The sequence below is a fragment of the Epinephelus fuscoguttatus genome, linkage group LG12 (assembly GCF_011397635.1).
Source record: "Epinephelus fuscoguttatus linkage group LG12, E.fuscoguttatus.final_Chr_v1".
Classification (NCBI taxonomy): domain Eukaryota; kingdom Metazoa; phylum Chordata; class Actinopteri; order Perciformes; family Serranidae; genus Epinephelus; species Epinephelus fuscoguttatus.
The window spans coordinates 24,564,078-24,577,870 of record NC_064763.1 but is presented as its reverse complement, the minus strand read 5'-3'; the positions used below and the strand labels follow the sequence as shown (position 1 = coordinate 24,577,870).

Genomic DNA, 13,793 nt, shown 5'->3' with positions numbered 1-13,793 from the left:
TCTGACAGGGCATTCATTTATCAGGCTCCACCCACTGTACCCACAGAGTCAAGTAGGAGTAGAGCCTGTGAGATAGAACAAAGGTTACGATAAAGTAACCCTAGTTCTATTAGCACGGGCGGCTCCCTCTACCTAGGGGCCCTGTTGCTCCTGCACTGCTTGCTGAAGAAGGTGTAGGATGCGGAGATCATTATGTGTGTCCTATATATACTGTGGGATCTGCATGTATTTGGGAAGGCACATCCTGATTTGTCAGCATGTTTATGCAGATTTCAGCTGGTGAATGGGTGCTTGTGACTGGGGAAGAGTGTTACCCATATAGTCCAGTAGATGGCAGAACCTTTACAAATAGAACTGGGGTTACAATACTGTAACCTCTGACTAAACAGAATTGGTAAGAATTGAAGTTGACTTGCACTGCACGTACCTTTCATGTAGAAATATTTGCGATAGTAATGGGCTCCCAGATCTGCATGCTCTATAAAGTAGTTGCTCTTGCCCTGCTGTTGGACGTTACTCTCTCTGGGCTCCTCCAGGACTGACACTGCATCATTGGGTGTTCGCAGGCTTGACCAGAGTCCCCGCCTCCCCTGGGATCGACCGAGACCCACCTGCTCCTCTCCCCCTGTCTCATTGCGGAAGTGGGGGCAGCTGAGAAGGAGCTCGTTATCGTTGCCGTCACCTTCGTCCAGCAGCGACTGTTCGGCCTCATCTGCATTCCCACCGTTACCTCCACTGCCCTGTGCTGGTGAGGACGGGGAGGCTTGGGAGAGGGGGCGAAGCTGGGAGGCGGCTGAAGCCCCTGAGGTGATATTCTTTTTCCGTCCAATGCTGTCCCTGTTTGTGGCCGCCTCAGTGAGGTCAAACAGGATGCTCTGAACATCGTAGTGGGCAAAGTTCCTCACCCAGGCCCCGCCCCCGATGTTGTCATATGGACCTGGTTGAGGGATCTGAGGGGGTTTGGTTTTCTTACTTAGACCTTCAGGCTTCGGCGGCTTTGCAGGTTTTGGGGAGTCCCCTACAGAAACAGACAAACCCCGAAAGAATCCATCAGGCTCTGGAGGGTTGCCCTGAAGTCCTAAAAGTAGGAAAGGGTCTTTGAAGCGGAGGGCATTTGGACTCAGGGGCCCCTGGTCGTCTGTGCTTGGCTCCTGGGCTTGAGTCTGTCTCTCCAGCGAGGACAGGCTGCCATATTCCCTGTGTAGCAGCACACCCCCATCCCCCTGAGCCCCCGCACCCACCTTCTCACCAACCGCCCGGACTGCTTTCCCCCCTGCCTTCCCGGAGGAGTCCAAGTCTCCTAAGGTTACATCGCTGTTACTTCTCTGCATGATGTGGCCCCGGCCCACCGACCTCAGCGTCAGCCCCACACGGCTGGGAGTGAGGCTGTCTCCATCAGCTCCATCAGCCTCCCTCCTTGGTGGCCACTCCACCACACCTGCTTCCCGTTTAGGGTCAAAGTTGACGGTGGCAATAGGCGGCCGCATGTTCTGACGGCGAAACTTGCGGATGAAGAGGTCATCTGACTGCATGGTGCCTGAGAAACCGACTCCAGTCCAATAATCTTTTCTCCACTCTGGTCCAGAGCTTTCTGCTCTCCCTGTTAAATTTCTGTCCTGGTCTCTATGATGCTGGTGTGAAACGAGAGCTCTGTGTGCAAAGATGATAAACTCCTCTGAGTGAAAGCAACAAATACAGTCCTCATTCACACCACTTAAGGTGTTTGAACTTTATCAACCCTTGGGCTCTCATAGATGTGTCTGTGAGGTGCCACACTCTGTTACCACAAGTCAACAAGTTCTTAAGTGTAAATGAAGAAGACTGAGGAGAATATGCAGCTGTGTCTCGCTGCAGGGGTCTGTCCAGGTGTGCAGATGTGTGTTTGGATGGTGCTCCTTTCTGCGGAGTAAGGATGAGAGGATCATCACTGGAGCTCGAGTCCTCTGTGCAGGAGAGGCTCTGTCTCTATCAACCCCTCTAACATGGCGTCCAGTCGTCTGCACTCTTCAGTGCCTGCTGTTTCCCTTTTGGTCTGCTCCACTCGCCACCTGTAGAAGAAAAAAGAGAAAGAAATGTCTTTTTTTTAACCTCATCGTTCACCCACACTGCTGCTATCTTAATCGACAGCTTAATATTCAACCCATAGCAGCTTGTCAGTGAGTGCACAGAAACACTTTGTGGAGGAGAATGGCTTTGATAAACAAGTATTGAATTCCAACAATAAAGCAGCAGGCAGGTCTGACGTGCAGTTTATTGTTGAGTAATGCCTTGTACCTCTGTTTTCTTTCGTTATTATTCTTTCCTTTACACACTTTCCGTTCCAAAGTTTCCCTAAATAGTTCCATAGCAGACTTAATGCTCAGCACATCCACCCTGCACATGCTCACAATAGACAGTATTAACACAGGGGAGGGGGCCTTCCTGGCTCGCTGACACTCTGCCAACATACGAGAAATAAGTGTTAACTGTCTCTCACCCCCACATACGTTCACGCACAAACAGACACAGTTTTGCTAGTTCACTCTCTCTCACTAGTATTTAAAAGAGCATATAAATAATGGCAACAGAAACATTATCATGATCTACGGATATAGCATTTTGGAACAGCTGTTATTATTCTCGCTAGGTCAACAAAGAGGTTAAGAGTCATATAAAGGCGACAGTTTTGTGCAAACAGTATGAAGTGGTGTGCTTCCCTTTTTCAAGTCCTGATACAATTCATCGTCTTACAATTTGACTGCAACTTACCAACAAAGCCAGTTTTGTTTCAGGTACAGATCGGCCAGTTTCTGTCATCATTTGTCACAGATGCCCTGTCTTTGACCAAACTGACGTCAATCAACTCAAGCCGAAACCTTTAGTCGCTCTCAATAAGGTATGAGGCTTCTTCCTGTCTAGCTTTTTTCACATGCATCTCCTCGCTCATGCTTGCAGCCTAAAGAGCAGGTGCAGTGGTGCAGAGCTGCTACCAGAAAGGCTTCACACATGCACACACACACACACATACACACACACACATGAAAATGAGTAAAGTGAGGAAGTCACAAGAAATCTTTGTTTCCCTTCCTTGCTTGCTCTCACACTCTCTCTATTTCCTCGCAGTACGAGAATTTATCAGCAGACGTTTCCATTTCGCTGTGAAAAGCCTTTATAAAGCTGTAAACAAAATATGGAAGTTGAGCAACTGTTATCAGAGGTTATCAGTGGTTTCAGCAGTGCGTCGAGATATGCTAATGTGCGTTGAGGTGCTCTTATACACTTATATCATCTCAAAGACATTTGGTGTCACTGGAGGGACTCACTGTTAACAGGAAGTGTTGCTGACTGCAGATTTAGCTTCTCTCAAAGGGTTTTGTAAACACTGAAGTGGATCACGCCTGCGCTTCAAAAAGAGGAAAAACAAGGCTTTTACTAGGCTTTGTAACAAGTTATTGTTTCGTATTGTCTGCTGCAGCATTTGATCACTTTCAGCATTGTCTAGAGCCTGTTTTCTCATTATAGTCAGTACGGTAATAGTGGTGTTGGACGTCAGAGTAGAGAACGGCAGACATCCAAGTTTTTGTTTTGGAGTACTAAAAAATGCATGAATGCTTTTGTTGCATATAAACTATCATCTGAAGCTGCAACTTCTTACTTGTTTTCTTTAAAATACCAACCATCAGAGCTGTGAGACATTAATACTTTAAAGTCTCCATAGAATCGGCAAACATGAATATATTGGAAGGGCACTGTTTTCTCAATCATGTTGAGCTTTTAACCATTTAAATCAACAATAATATGAATTGTAGTTCTGTGGTGTTGCTCTGTTGGTGCAATGCGCCGACACAAACAGTCTTTCAGTCTACACTCCCCCCTGGCAGAGTGTGAGGCGCATGGTTTGGTAGAAAATGAACATGTATTGGGAGAAATATTCAAAATCCACATATATCTAAATGCTAATACAAGAGGGGACTGGGAAGGTGTGGTTAAATGACTGGAAACAGACAGGATGCATGTTTATGTATGCAGGTCCATGGTCAGGATTGTAGAAATACTGAGTCTGAATTCCCCCCGTGCAAATACCCATCGAAAGGATGCAAATTCTTTAAAATCCTATTTTTTATGTGTTGGTTTAAAAGTTAAATTATATTTTCTGTAATTCTGAAGCCATAAAGAATGATCTGCAGCACCAGGAATTTCACTCTGGTGGAGAAAGATGATAAGCTGTTATTTTATTTTATTGGCCTGCAGTGGTCAAATTAACAACACTGACTCAGAATCAGTCTTTAAGGAGCCGTATATGACATTCAAAACAGATCTATGATCCAGAGTCTGGGCCGGGATTGCCTGCAAATGGTTCTCAACATGGACGTGGCTGAGCTGAAGTGCTAACAGCGCTAACAATGGCAACAGTGCTGAAAGAAAAAATGGGGTTAACATCCAGACCATAGACTGTCAAAATAATGGACGTAGCTACCGGGACGTCACCCATTGGTTTGTGGACCATTTTAAAGCATTGGTTTTGGAATTTTAGCCATAGCTATCTTGTTTATTGGAGCCACAAGTGACCATATTTGGGCGAGAGGCTGGATCTGACTGAGAGGTCGAGGGCACTGTCAGCAGACAGCCTGTCACTCAAAGCAGGCCGCCCTTAATTATGCATAATTTAAGCCTTAATAAAACATAAATGGGTGAGTTATAAAAAATAAGCTGTTGAGGAATTAGGAGGAAATTAGCTTTTGAGATCAAAATCATTTTTACACCAGGCTGTAAATGTGTTTATGGGGACTCTAAGGGGATTGACTGGCCTCTGGAGCCAGCCTCAAGTGGCTGTTCAAAAAACTGCAGTTTTTGGCACCTACATTTTGGCTTCATTTTTCAGCCTTAAAGGTTGCCACTTGGTCTCGACCCATGGTGGCGGAACAGTGTGATCAGTGTATGACCGCAGTGCAGAGCAGTAGTGATAGTCTAGCCAGTGGGATACACACACAGAGATTCACATGTACTACTTGCACATGCAAATAGTGCTTTGTTATAATACTAATGTTTTGAATTATGTATACGGCACCTTTAAAATAATCACTATGTGCAAGCGATATAGAGGAAATGACCTCAGTGACCTCAGTGGCAGCTCTGGCCCGGTGTGTATGCAGAATTAGTGATAGACAATTCCATATATGAATGGTTAGTGCTACAAATAGGCTGTTGTCATATATGATTGATCAATATGTGAAACATTGGACTACTGAATTACTTGAGGCTTGATTATGTTGTTCGCTTCAAATGATACAGAGATGCTGCAGAAGTGGAGTGATGAAAAATGTGATTTTTTTTTTAACACCTCTGATTGGTCCAGGCTTCTCTCTCCCTGATGATTCAAGACATTTCCGGCCATGTGCGGCTCCCCATCTGAAACACTGAGCACTGGGTCACATAGAGAAGCCTCTGTGCACCGTCTGTATGGTGCCAGGGCTGCTGACATTAAAACCCTGCTCATGTTTCTCTCTGGGAACCTGTGAATGTTCTCAAACATCATTACCCATGTGGGCACAAATGATGTTTGTCTACGCCTATCTGCAATCATTAGGTGCAGCATCATCTTCATGTTTCACAACGCCTTGAAAAGGTGTGAGCAATCAATTTTCTCCGCTGCCTCAAAGTGGGAGTGCAGATTATTGGCAGCAAGTTTGTTTTTCGAGAGAAAAAAAATCACAGATTTCCTTCATGTTGTTCCAACAACAAACTGAACTTCCAGGGTCGGCCAGAAACACTCTTGCTCTCCACCAACACAGAGCGCGGGTTGAACTTGGACACTTATCACTCACCGCCTTTGTACAAATCATATATTCCTGAGCTTCTTAAGACCCCAGACCCATGAATCAGTCCCTGTTTCCATAGCAACTTGTCTAGTGCCACCCTCTTTCGATGTGGTATCCAGTCCACCAGTGCTTTATTGTTTACTCTTCTCAGTGGGTGAAATGGCTCCACTTTTGCCAAACAACCCACGACTGCTGATATTTGTGTCAGTGACCTCTATCTTATTCCTCACAACAACAAGACAGCACGGACAAACGAGGCAGATATATTGTTTTGTCATGACTTAACTGTTTGCTTCTTAAACACAAGATGATGATGAAAAATCTTAGTATAGTATATAAATGTTGCATCGGTCTCGATGGGTTTGGTTGTTGCAGGAAGAAGGCGGTAGGCAAATATAAATTAAAACTTAGTCTGGGCAGAGAGAAACAACATTTTTACTTCCCACAATCCAATTGGATGCTTAGCTTAAATTAAACGCGTGAGAAAAGGTGACACTCCATCAGGAAACATATTAGCATGTGTTTTTAGTCATGCTAGGAGGCTCTAGGGATGGCAATGACGGTCTAATTAGTTTATGTTAGCATGCTAATGCACTAAACTACAATGTTGAACTTAGTGAACATTGTAACCTGCTTTACATCAGCATGTCATGCCACTGTGAGCATGTTAGCATTTAGTTAAAAGCACAGCTGTGCCTAAGGAAAGCCTCACGGAGCCACTAGCAACGCTGTAGACTCTTACTACTCTTGTTCATGTTTTAAATATGAACACAATATATGCAGTACTGACTGTGTTAATTTACTGTGTAATCTTTTTTGATTCCTGTGATTTAATCTACTAATGTGTGGGGTAAAGTCAGGTAATACGTATGGGACGAATAAGGCTTTACATCTTGAGCTCTTTGAATATGTCAGTTATCAAACACATCATTGCATTATTGATACAAATGTGCTTGATTAGTCTGAGATAATTAGGATGGGCAAAGTGAAGAGTCAAAAAATCACTGGTTCCACAGCTTGCAAGGTAAGCCATGTGGCGTAATGATATTTTATAGCCACATTCACACTGCCTCTTCAAAGTGGGAATTTCACGCTGCTATGCTGCCTTGCCATTCTGTGTAAAAGTACAATCACAGAATGGAGGGACGGAGTTGTCTTGCCAAGAAGGTCTAGATAAACAGGTCAGCCAGCAGGATGAGATCATGGGCTGCATGAGTGTCACGTTTTGATGGTGTGTTATGCGTGTGACCCACAAAGCAGCTGTTAGCAGTTAGCAGCTAACTCAGAGAAGGTGAACTGAAGCTGAAAATTGGAAAACACCATGGTCCAGGAGCTCTTTACCCTTCAAGCAGAGGTGAGATCAGCCACCATATATTAGAGACAGGAAATGATTGTTATTGCCATGTTATGCCATTGTTACTGTTTATAAAGCGCCGTGATGCGTCTGTGTCACACTAGAGGCTGACGCTGTTGTGTAAAATGTCACAACCGTCATGCTTCTTTTGCTTCCACAATTCAGGCATGCTGCCTAAATTCACACACTGGAGCGGAATGATGCTGCTGTCATTTGGTTCTGTGTAAAAATGCAAAGTCGGCATAAAGAAGGGACTTCGTAGCGGCCCTAAAGTGCGATCTCTGCTGTTAAAAGGGCTTAGATTGGTAATGAGAGAGCTGCAGCTAAAACAATAATTGCACAACAGAAACAGTTGAGGAGCTGCATTTCGTTACCTTGTAATCAACACACTTTACTTTTTATGGGAAATGGTTTTGAGTGAGTAGCCTACTTAATGCCTTGAGGTAAAATGGGACATTTTTTTGAAGTGAAACTAGCATGTTTTTAGGCCACCAAGTGCCGTAATATCATGACCTATGCTAGAGTGTGCCAACCTGTCATAATAGAGCCATTTATAGTATTTTTGTAACTTAAAAATGTTGAAAATGATGCAGCGAGTCCATGTCAGACAGCCACAACAGTCTAGAATTAAACATCATCAAGCGCACACACACAAGCACACACACATCCATTGCAGACAATATGGCACCAAGAAAACAGGCAGCAAAAGAACAGGGAAAGCATGGCAAAGAAGTTGGAGGATCTTCTTTTTATGCATAGTAAGGTTACAATAATGATTTAGTAAAATAATTACTGAACCAATAAATGGATTTAACCAGTTAAAAAAACAAACAAACAAACAAACCTGACCGTCCTATTTTACCTTATGAGCTGTCTGAAGTTACCTAAACAAGTCATCAGAGTGATCTTGATGTGTATGAAAGTCCAAAGTTTCTAAAATATTTTACTTGGCAACATATTTTATTTATAGATATATAGCAGAGATACATATGTTCTAAGAGTAACACTTAAGATAGTCTTCTGAATTTCAGTTTTCTTGTTAATCTACCAAAAAGTGTCCTCAATTACCTTCCTCACACTAACCCCGTGCCAAGTACCAAAAGTCTTTCATATCTAACACAGCCAAGATAAGATTAGCAAAACTTTAAGCAATTAGAAAACTTTCTTTATTTCACACTTTGAAAAAAGTGACACCAGTGATATTAATTAGCTGCCTCAAAACCTTCTAACGTGCAAAATAAACTTTAAGCCCTAATTAGTTCCCGTGGCTTCGTAGTACCTGGTGCTAATCAAAAGTAAGCATAACACGCTTAAACACTGGTACCGAAAGAAAGTCCTCTTAGAGGCCTTCATGTTCTCAGTTATTGCAATTTTCCTCCTAATTGGTAAGGAGTGAATAGCGAGTGGCTTTGAAGAGGAGCCGCGCAGAACTCGGATCACCGAGTTATTTGCATGATTCACATCTACATAATCTGTCTTGTGTTGCAGCCTCTATCTGGTACAGTGCTATTAAGTTATTTTTCATCCGTGTTTACCACTGTGTGAGCGTAATAAACACATTCCCTTTGAATCAGAATCAAGTACGGGAACGGAAAATGGTACTTCGTGGAAAGGAGCCAAATGTTTTAAAAGCAAGGCTAGAGATTTTCTTACCATTACTGATATGCAACGTCCTCAGTAAATCTTCACTAGTCCATACTTTAAAATACATACGACCACCACTTTGATGGTGACCTACCGTTGAAAAGAAACTGTCTTCTGTCTGTGTTACCGCTATAGAGAAGTGTGGGATATACCTTGCATAGAAATACAAAGTGAAGAGGAACTGAAGTGTTCTGTCCCTGCCCCCCTCAAGTTTCAATTTATCTGGGAACCCATTGTTGTATGCTCAGTAAATTTTAGCCTGCCAATTTAAATGTCACTGTACATCCTCCCAACACAGAAGCAGTGAAGCTTTGTTATTTAAACAACTACCTTTTGATACAAAAAAATGCTACCCAGGAAAAAACCCACATAAATTATTGATAACCAGCTTAATGTTTTCCCAGGATATTTCAGACTGAACAGTCTTACGAGCTTATATCAGTACGGCTTAAACCAAACCCTAATATGATCATAAATGGATGATTTCGTAATAGCAGGACTGACTGAGTGGCAATAAAAAAGAACTTAAGGATATTATAAAGGCTTGAGACAATAAACAGCAACGGGAAGCTCTTTCTTTCCAAAGCATTCAATACAGCTGATTGTACTCTGATTGTTAACATGCATGGCTTTGGCTGTGATGATGCTGCATCTCACTGGTTTAAATTGCTCCCATAAGAGGACACAATATTATAACTTATTACTTTTGTCATGCTGAACTATAAAGGAACGATTGCAAACCTGAAGTCGTTTATTTCTTTTTTAAGCAACCTAAGACTAAAGATTAACTGTCATCATGGTGTAGTTGCACTCTCCTAACATGATTACAAGTATATAATGCCAAAACATAAAACAGTAAGTCACTGCTGATACACAGATCACTGCTATTGACACTATGGAGTCATCCCAATATAACCAGGGTCCTACTGTATGTACCTGAGGGCCTATAGCTCTGTGTTGTGTTTGAGGTATGTGTGTCTCTTGATATAAAGCAACACTGTAAGCAATGTTGTCGTGGGTGTACTACTGTGTAGATATGTAGGTTACCAAAGGGGAAGTGGGTAGACTCCTATATATTCCAGTGGCTTTTTGATTGGTAGGTGGGTATACTGTAAGCAGCCAGAAAAAAAGGTGAGTACATCCCGTATACCTGCTTATACCCTCCACTTCACCACTGACTGTAAGAGATTGGTAGGGGCTATCTTCACAGTTTAAATAACAGAAAAATTAAGATGGACTTTTCAAATGTATTTTGAATGCTAACATTCGTTCAGCAACCGTGACGATATTAGTGTCAAAACTCAAGTGATTTGGTGGGAGACAAACAGCCGGTTTGCGTTAACATGTGTTAACACGCTGATGCATAATACCCACCTTGGCCCATCTTACTCTGCATCTGACTGGCGTACTCTGACATTTTTGCCTTAACCCTAACCCATCCCACACCTCTTGCCAAAACCTAACCAATACAACCAACGAAGGCAACGAGTACAAGCCAATCACAGGCAGAGAAGTGTGGCACATTCCTTCACTATCCTCGGATTCACAAATTTGTGCACTGTGCACCAACCGGGTCTGGTGGAAACTAGCTAACAGCGCTGGTCATTTGGTAATTACCACTAGCAGTACTGTCCCAACCCAACAGCGTTGCTGTGGAAACATTGTGCCCACCCTCTGGTCTCCCCCCACATCACCTAGGTGAATAAGCGGCTCAGTTTTGAGCCACAAACCCCCTTTAGCATTGTTAACTATGTTATTGCTGTTAGCTCTGTTAGCACCATTAGCAGTGTCAGCGTGGCTGGTGGTGCTAACATGGTGAACAATGCTAAAGGGTTTTGTGGCTCAAAATGAAGCCGCTTATGCAGTGAGGCAACTTGGAGGAAGGCTGGAGGGTGGCCACCATGTGTACCACCAATAATTGCAAATGAGTGGTGCCGATAGGTAGCTTTCACTCGATCCAGCTGGTGTGCAGTGCAGAGCGGCCAAGGCTCACATAAGCTAACAGGTAGAGACTGGAGGGTGGGCAGTGGGCACTAAAATAAAGGGCAAAACATTTCCCTCACAAAACATTCAAATTTCTAAACAGATAGAGCTTTGAAACGCGACGCTAAAGCTCACTGAGTCAGTGTCGCACTGGGCTCTTGTGTTTCACTTAATTTTGTACTTTTTTCTTAAAAATTAACTAGTTAGTTACCAATTAGCGTCAGGCAAAATTAACCTAAACTGATATACCTAATTGTAACATACTGACCCAGGGAAACATAAACTGAACATTTGACCTTGGAAAAAGAGGCACTGCTGAGAAGATTAAAACCTCTGAAAGGTCTCTTTAATGTGACATATTAAGAAAATACTGAGATGTGGAACATAGAACAACATACGACCCTGGGAACACAGACATGCTCCAGACATTATTTTCATGAGATATCAGGTAACAACACACAACTATCCTTTCCCCTGTATGAGGAAGTAAGTACTCTATATGGTTACACTTGCCCACATTCACAGTGCTCACACACATCAGTCAGTGCAGCAGCTGATGGAAACCGTGCATGACCTCTAATACTCCCTGAGCCACAACTCTACCGCCACATCAACGGAAACTTGACCCTTCACCGGGCTGCTTAGCAAGAACCACTTAAACACTTTGTATTAAATGACTTTGAGGAGGAACTGCGTAGAATTTGATCTGTTGACTTTCTGGCATGACTTGAATCTCTATGACCTGGTTGTTTGGCCACTTCACATATTACATATGTCATCTGTATCTCAACAAATCTGCCATTCTCCTGCCTTTAATCCACACTGACTGAAGCTGATTTCGCCATGTGAATCCAATCATGGATCATAACTCTGACATGTATTCATAAGGTCAGAATATTTCATAAAACCAACTGCATTCTCAATAGTTTGCAGACAGTGTCATCTGTACAGCGCTCTTCAAGTCTTGCATCAATTTAAATAAACAGAATAACACAGTGTCTTTGTTTTTCTCTTCTGCCACAGGATCAGTGCAGGAGGGATGACCCAGACATTCAACTGATGCTCTCCAGGATTGTTTTGAAAGATTTGGAGCATTCACTAAAACACTCGGAGGATGCTGCCCTCCGCAGATCCTCTCACGGTACCAGAGCCGCTCTCCATCCCAGAGAAACTCAATAATGCATGTAGACAGCAGTGTTTAATCCTGCATCTCGGAGCTTAAAGCTCTGTGAGCAGCCAGTGGACAGTAATTATCTCAGTATTGTGCTCACATGCTCTAGATAAACTAGACTTTATTTTAGTGCTGAAAAATCAATTTCTTTGTGTGCTGAGCTCCGTCGTGTCGGTCAGAGGTGATGACAACGGTGGGTCTGCCTGAAAGGGAAATGTGAGATTACAGTGTGAAGCAGCATCATTTTATCTACATACTTTTTTCCCTTGTTTTTTGCACCAGATTCACTTTGAAGGGCAAATTACTACCACTTTTAGATATTTGGTTTAACTGATGACAGTAAATGAGTTCTACTTCCATGTTAATTCCAGGACAAGGTTAATGGGCCTCTGGTGTGCAATGTGAGGACACAAACTGAAATCAGAGGAGAGTCCTTTAAAACAAACACCGTTTTGGGGAAGTCATGGCCGCTTGACTTATTTCGCACCCACTCATGCACGTCTGCGTCCTGTGAAACAGGAAGAGATGACTGACTTTTGATCCCTGAGAGGATGGGTGTCGTCATCATTTCTACTCAACACTTCCACACCTATGGCAGACTGGCCGCCTCACTGCAGCATGAATGAGCAGCTTTTTTTTTTTTTTTTGCTCTCTGTCAGTAACCGCAGTCAACTTAACCTCTGCTCATGTGCTTTTATCATAATTAACGCTGATGTGGCAGACGTCTGAAGTGTCTAATGGTGAAAGGAAGATTGCGTCCTGATATAGGCGATTGAGATTGGATCTGTTTTCTCCTCAGGTGAAGCTGCGGAAATCGGCTTAACAGCTTAGCAGCAATTAGATGTGATCAGTGACAAAAGTTGTGCACTTACTGCAGCCTTATCAACTCCATCATATCAAGTTGCAGCAACTATTCAGATTTTTTGCAACGCGATGTTGTGCTTGTTGTCCTTCTGTTTCGAAGAACTGAAGTTGTGAAATGCACCAAATACGACCACATATTAGGCAAGTGGACTTTCAAAGCAGCAGACTGTTTTGACAAAAGGTCCAGTGTGTAGGATATAGGGGGATCTATTGGCTAAAATGGAATATGATATAATAAGTATGTTTTCTTTAGTTTATAACCACCTTACAACAAGAACAGTTTTGTTTTTTCACCTTAGAATGAGCCGTTTTTATCTATACAGAGAGCAGGTCATCGTCTACAGAGACTGCCATGTTGCATCACCATGTTTTTAAAGTAACACAAATTGCACAAACCAAACACTGGCTCTAGACAGGACCATGCATGTTGTCACGTAGGCCCCACCATGACGCACAGTATCAAGATAACACCAATTTTTTTAACGTCAAACTTCTTTATTCAGTGTTCTTACTGGTTTAGATCACTGGGTCTGTTTGTTCTGAATCTTAAGTTGTCAGAAAAAAGGGTGAATGCAGACGAACAGGGGCTAGGTTAGTGGCCTGTGTCTGAAATGCCAAACAGCATAGGAGAAACACTGATTTGTAACGTGAAACTGCTTTATTCAGTGTTTTTACTGGTTGAAATCACCTGGTCCGATTCTTTTGGAGAGGAGGAGAGCAACAATGAACACTGAAAGAATCCTAACAAGGAGAAGGTTCAGCTGGTTGTGATCTGCAATCCTCATCACTAGATACACCTAAACCCTCCTAAATGTTACACACTGGACCTTTAAAATGATAATTAAAGATGGAGAAACCAGCCCTGACACCAAGGTCCGCTTACTGCATCTCAGTGAATACCTAACTAGGTGAGCGAACGTCAAGCTTCACAGTCTGGAGGTCAGCTGTATCGCTGTTTATCCTCATAGTTAAAAGCTGC

The 13,793-nt window shown here is 42.9% G+C and overlaps 1 protein-coding gene across 5 annotated transcripts in view; it reads right to left on the bottom strand.

The window, feature by feature from the left end:
* zmp:0000001168 (signal-induced proliferation-associated protein 1) overlaps window positions 1–13,793 on the bottom strand; it is a 51,113-nt gene that overhangs the window by 23,389 nt on the left and 13,931 nt on the right. For 3 of the 5 annotated variants that reach the window (XM_049591186.1, XM_049591183.1, XM_049591188.1), the window contains exon 2: window positions 428–2,048. In XM_049591186.1, coding sequence (XP_049447143.1) covers window positions 428–1,532 — 1,105 coding nt within the window. In that variant the 5' untranslated portion in view covers window positions 1,533–2,048. Of the gene's footprint in view, window positions 1–427; window positions 2,049–2,748; window positions 3,000–8,805; window positions 8,927–13,793 lie in introns of those variants that run through there. The other 2 variants (XM_049591187.1, XM_049591185.1) reach the window with 2 other exon arrangements.